Genomic DNA, 6,316 nt, shown 5'->3' with positions numbered 1-6,316 from the left:
AGTGGGAGAGACTGGCACCCGCTAGCCACCTTATGCACCAAGTGCATGTCAGTCGGTGGAACCTGTCTCACGTAAGTGTACGTGTAAGGTCGGTCTGGGCCGCTTCATCCCACAATACCGTCGAAACAAGATTGGACTAGTAACGGTAAGCATATTGAACAAAATCAACGCCCACAACTACTTTGTGTTCTACTCGTGCAAAGAATCTACGCAATAGACCTAGCTCATGATGCCACTGTTGGGGAACGTAGCAGAAATTCAAAATTTTCCTACGTGTCACCAAGATCTATCTATGGAGAAACCAGCAACGAGGGGAAGGAGAGTGCATCTACATACCCTTGTAGATCGCTAAGCGGAAGCGTTCAAGAGAACGGGGTTGAAGGAGTCGTACTCGTCGTGATCCAAATCACCGGAGATCCTAGTGCCGAACGGACGGCACCTCCGCGTTCAACACACGTACAGCCCGGTGACGTCTCCCATGCCTTGATACAGCAAGGTGAGAGGGAGAGGTTGAGGAAGACTCCATCCAGAAGCAGCACAACGGCGTGGTGGTGATGGAGGAGCGTGGCAATCCTGCAGGGCTTCGCCAAGCACCGTGGGAGAGGATGTGTAAGAGAGGTAGGGCTGCGCCAATAGAGGGAGAAACTCATGTCTTTGGCAGCCCCCAGGCCTCAAGTATTTATAGGGGGAGGGGAGGGGGCTGTGCCCCCTCTAGGGTTCCTTCCCCAAGGGTGGCGGCAGCCCCCAGATGCCATCTGGGTGGCGGCCAGAGGGGGAGAGAGGGGAGGCGCACCTGGGGTGGGCCTTAGGGCCCATCTGCCCTAGGGTTTGCCCCCTCCCACTCTCCCTTGCTCCTTGGGCCCCTTGTGGGGGGCGCACCAGCCCACCTGGGCTGGTTCCCTCCCACACTTGGCCCATGCAGCCCTCCAGGGTTGGTGGCCCCACTTGGTGGACCCCCGGGACCCTCCCGGTGGTCCCGGTACGTTACCGATAAAACCCGAAACTTTTCCGGTGACCAAAACAGGACTTCCCATATATAAATCTTTACCTCTGGACCATTCCGGAACTCCTCGTGACGTCCGGGATCTCATCCGGGACTCCGAACAACATTCGGTAACCACATACAAACTTCCTTTATAACCCTAGCGTCATCGAACCTTAAGTGTGTAGACCCTACGGGTTCGGGAGACATGTAGACATGACCGAGACGTTCTCCGGTCAATAACCAACAGCGGGATCTGGATACCCATGTTGGCTCCCACATGTTCCACGATGATCTCATCGGATGAACCACGATGTCAAGGACTCAATCGATCCCGTATACAATTCCCTTTGTCTAGCGGTATTGTACTTGCCCGAGATTCGATCGTCGGTATCCGATACCTTGTTCAATCTCGTTACCAGCAAGTCTCTTTACTCGTTCCGTAACACATCATCCCGTGATCAACCCCTTGGTCACATTGTGCACATTATGATGATGTCCTACCGAGTGGGCCCAGAGATACCTCTCCGTTTACCGGAGTGACAAATCCCAGTCTCGATTCGTGCCAACCCAACAGACACTTTCGGAGATACCTGTAGTGTACCTTTATAACCACCCAGTTACGTTGTGACGTTTGGTACACCCAAAGCATTCCTACGGTATCCGGGAGTTGCACAATCTCATGGTCTAAGGAAATGATACTTGACATTAGAAAAGCTTTAGCATACGAACTACGATCTTTGTGCTAGGCTTAGGATTGGGTCTTGTCCATCACATCATTCTCCTAATAATGTGATCCCGTTATCAACGACATCTTAATGTCCATGGTTAGGAAACCGTAACCATCTATTGATCAACGAGCTAGTCAACTAGAGGCTTACTAGGGACATGGTGTTGTCTATGTATCCACACATGTATCTGTGTTTCCTATCAATACAATTATAGCATGGATAATAAACAATTATCATGAACAAGGAAATATAATAATAACTAATTTATTATTGCCTCTAGGGCATATTTCCAACACAGTATCCACACTATCCATACATGGACATTTGCAGATATGGCAGATCTTACGCCTCATGATCCCTAATAATCATTATGAAGCACTTATTAACTGTAATTTTGAGAGGAGGAACTGACTAAGAAGGGTTCAAGAAAATTTGGCATGACCTTTGCTGAATATTGAACATATTTTGAGTACTAGAAATTTGATGGAATGGAAGTTAATGAACGTTTCATCAAAACGCTGGCATTCATTTTCAAAACCCATGCACTTGTCATATGTAAGAAAATTAAACAATATTGTCATAGCAAATGAAATTTGGCATGAACTTTGCTTACAAAGTTGACATATGGAGTGACAAAAATTTGATGAAACGGAAATGAATCAACGTTTCACAAAAACGTATGCCTGTAACTGTGACAGGCATGACCAGGTACCCGCCACCGCTCTTTTGGAAAAGTAACAGTGGCGGGTGGCCTGTCCTGCCGGCCACTATTTATAGTTCACCTATAGGACTTTTTCCGGTAGTGCCCGCATCAGTACTTGTAGGTGATGGTAGTTGGTCTTCGGATCTGAATGTAATTTTTATTATTTTTGGTGTTCGTTGTACTAACATGATTGAAAATGAATAGATCAAAAGTTTTCTCGGAAAAAAATAGTGCTAAAGGTTTATGTTTTTTTTGACATCTACTAAAGGTTTACTTTTTTTTTTTTGAGATCTACTAAAGGTTTACGTTGGAATTAGCTTGCATGCCATATGGAACAAGCTGAGTCCGGTTTGAAGTCCAGAACAAGTACGAGTAGGTTTAGGTGATCTTCGGGCCGGTTCGTGCATATATATGCACATCCCCTGCATGAATTTGTACCACCGAGGAAACAAGAGAAGAAATTAAAAAAAGAGAGGCATAAGTTACGTGTCTTCGGCAAAGTTTTCTGCACCCCCGTGTTCATTCCGTGTTATAATATTCTGTTTTTAAAGTGTTTTCGGGGACAAACTGTTATTAGAATTTCAACTACCGAATACGTCGGGAAGTCCTACAGTGTTTCGGATTCCAGCACGATCCGAGATTTTTCGCTTAATAACTATATATATATATAAGGTCCGGCCTGTGAAACCAGAATTTTCCGGTGAGCTCGAACGATGGAGTCGTATCATCCGGTTGACGCAATGCTTGAAGATCTTCCAGAGGTACGTATACATCACGCCGTATACTCACCAATTGTGTCATATTTCAATATCTATACGTTAGTTGCCTGAATTTGCAATTGGGTAAGTCAAATTAGAAAGGAAACGTACGGCGGTAAGCCCAAAGGCTAGTGCAGCGAGGCGTGGGGTGCAAGGCCTCGAACAGCCCGCAATGCTGCTGTTTGGTTTGTTTCGGATGTGACTCTCGTTGTCTGGATGGGCTCGCTAGAGGAATCTGGTGCCAAGGGGAGGTTCAGAGATTAAAAAAGATGAGCCTTTCAAAGATTAAAAAAGGCGACCTACTCCAAACGCTTTTTAAGGCAACCTATGAATAGTCGGCCTATATTGCGAAAGTCCAATTTGGCTCGTGGTCGTGGGAGCATATGCTTCTGCGTGTTAAAAATGTTTTCTGGAAATATAAAAAATTAAGAAAAATTAGATATGTTCATTGTCACACTCAGATGTTACATGCTTAAGCATTTTGACTTGTGCAAAAATCAAATCAAACCCCAAACGTTACCTTCAAATATTGCATTTTATTTTGTTTTTTATAGCGTGAAGGCTATCCCATTTGATATTAAAATTGTCAGGCACGCTTGTTACACTAACATGAACACCTAAAAAAAAGTAAGGATTTTAAATTTTTATTTACTATTTATTTTATATTTACTGTTTACTGACGGCGGAGCATGCATGCATGCAGGACGTTCTGTGCAGGGTACTTTCGTGCTTGGGTATGAGGGACGCGGCTCGTGTGTCCTCCTCGTGCTCCGCCTTCCTACGGGCTTGGGGGAGGTACCCTCGTCTAACGTTCGATGAGGAGACGCTCCGTCTCCGACGACAGCACCCGGAACCGGAAGCAGCCGCTCCTCATGAAACCGGCGAGGACAGCCTGATGCCTCCCCCAGTCATCCTCGGACAGCAGCAGCAGCAAGACGACGTGCTCGTTGTGCTGCGGGAGCGAGACAAGCTCGCGAGGGGCTTTGTGCGCCACGTGGATGCCATCATGTCGCGACGCCGCAGCGACGCGGCACTGGATGCGCTGACCATCAAGTTCGCCTACCTGCGGGAGCAGGACGCTCGCTGCGTCGATCGCTGGGTGCGCCTCGCCCTGACGTCGACGACCACCAGGCGCCTCAGGCTCGACTTTCTCCCTCACGGCTGCTACAACCCGGACAGGCTCCAGTACGAGCTACCCTGCTCGCTCCTCTCCGCCGGGACGGCAGCGGCCGACGCGTTGGAGCACCTCTACCTCCGGATGGGAAGCATACGGGCCCCCATGCCGGAGCTGGCCAACCTGGTGACCCTGGTTCTGTCGAGTGTGCGCGTCACCGGGGAGGACCTTGGGGACTTGCTCTACTCGTGCCATAAACTGCAGAGCCTGAAGCTCAAGCGCTGCGAGGACCTGGCGTACCTCAAGGTGCCGCCTGATCGTCTGAAGCAACTGAGGACTCTTGTGGTGAAAAGTTGCTGGTCGATGAGGGAGATCGACATATCGGACTCCTCCATCGAGTCCCTGCGGTTTGAAGGCCGACACATGCCGGGAACCCTGCTTTGTGGGTCAGTTGGACCCGCCCTCAGGGTGACAAGTGCGGAGTTTGACCTCGAGCACCTGATTGGCCCTGCCGAATCTGAAGCCACCGAGTCATCGCGGCTTCAGCTGTTAAGCCTAGCGCACCTCATGCCGCGCCTGGAGACCTTATCCTTGACCTTAGTACGGCACATCAAGGTTTGTCTTCCAACTCAAATTTTCTTTTTCTTCTTCTTCTTATCCAACCCAAATACCAAATACAAATACTATTTATTTACACGCAAATACGATTTAGTAAGAGAATAAACGCATGCAGTGTAGTACTACTACTAATGACTAAGAGGACTTGCAGGTAGTTATGACTTCCCCACACAGCAGCGGCAACAGATTCCGTCACCTGAAGCGTGTGAAACTCGAATTCTACATGCCGGGGCGACATGGAAGAGACGATTTTCTCTTCCTCTATCCATTTCTCGACTCAGCGCCTACCCTCGAAGCGCTTTCGTTGGATGTACGTAGCAGCTAGCAGCTAGTTCTACATACTATCACTAGCACGTAAGTAGTAGCTTGCTAATTTCCATTATTATTAAGATTTTTTTACGTGTATATGTCTGCAGGTGATGCGTGGTGCACCGGTTTTCGACGCGAGAAGATATAGACGGCAACAGCAACAGCAGCAGCCAGCGGGTGGCTATTTCAGGAAGCACCAAGGACTCCCGCACCATGGCCTAAAGGATGTTGTCATCACCGGGTTCGATGCAGACCTTGCTTCCCTAGAGCTCGCGCTCCACATCCTAGAGAAGGCGCGCGTGCTTCGCTGTATGTCGCTGGAGACGATATGGAGCCGTGACGACGATGGCAACACGTTTATGATACGCCTTATTCAGGAGGCCATTTCCAAGTATATCACCCCGGCGGTGCCATCGGGATCTGGCATACTGCTACAAGTCAAGTGAGGTGGTGTTTAAAACGGAACGACAATAAATCTCCTGGTCTTGATGGCTTCACTTCTGAGTTTTATCATCACTTTTGGGATTTGGTTAAATATGATTTAAATTCTCTTTCTGATTATTTTCATAAAGGGGAGTTGGATATCTCTAGGCCAAACTATGGTATTATTACATTGGTGCCTAAGACTAAAGAGGCCAATCAGATCTAGAAATTTAGACCCATATGTCTTCTTTGAGCAGTGGCGAAGCTTTAAAGAAATCCCAGAAGGGGCGAAACTTGCATTAATAAAAATACGAATACAACAAGTTAGACATTGCAAATTCAGAAAACTTAGATAATAATATATATATTGATGTTGTCCACATTAGCTTACAAAATACATTTCTAATATTAATTAGATGTATAACCTTCCCCATGACGAAAGAAACTAAATACTCCCTCTGTCCCATAATATAAGACGTTATTACATTCAATGTACTCACATTGGATGTAAAACTTACAGGGCGGAGTGAGTACTATTTAACCATGGAATATTCAGTTCACTACAGATTAGCTCTCCATTCCTAAGAACATCTTCATAGCTGTTGGTTCATCAGTTCTACATTCAACTAAATCACCACTTTTTTTAATGCATCAATTGTTTTCCCCTTAACCTTCACT

The 6,316-nt window shown here is 47.1% G+C and overlaps 1 protein-coding gene across 1 annotated transcript; it reads left to right on the top strand.

The window, feature by feature from the left end:
* Positions 1–2,875: 2,875 nt before the first annotated feature.
* On the top strand, positions 2,876–5,778 carry LOC123066051 (uncharacterized). The gene is made up of 4 exons (XM_044489213.1): positions 2,876–3,177; positions 3,878–4,903; positions 5,058–5,216; positions 5,323–5,778. Exons 1-4 carry the CDS (start codon positions 3,130–3,132, stop codon positions 5,659–5,661), a joined length of 1,572 nt encoding a protein of 523 aa, XP_044345148.1. The 5' UTR covers positions 2,876–3,129; the 3' UTR covers positions 5,662–5,778.
* The last annotated feature ends 538 nt before the right edge of the window (positions 5,779–6,316 follow it).

This window comes from Triticum aestivum, chromosome 3B (genome assembly GCF_018294505.1).
Source record: "Triticum aestivum cultivar Chinese Spring chromosome 3B, IWGSC CS RefSeq v2.1, whole genome shotgun sequence".
Classification (NCBI taxonomy): Eukaryota; Viridiplantae; Streptophyta; class Magnoliopsida; order Poales; family Poaceae; genus Triticum; species Triticum aestivum.
This window is presented reverse-complemented; position numbering and strand designations above follow the sequence as displayed.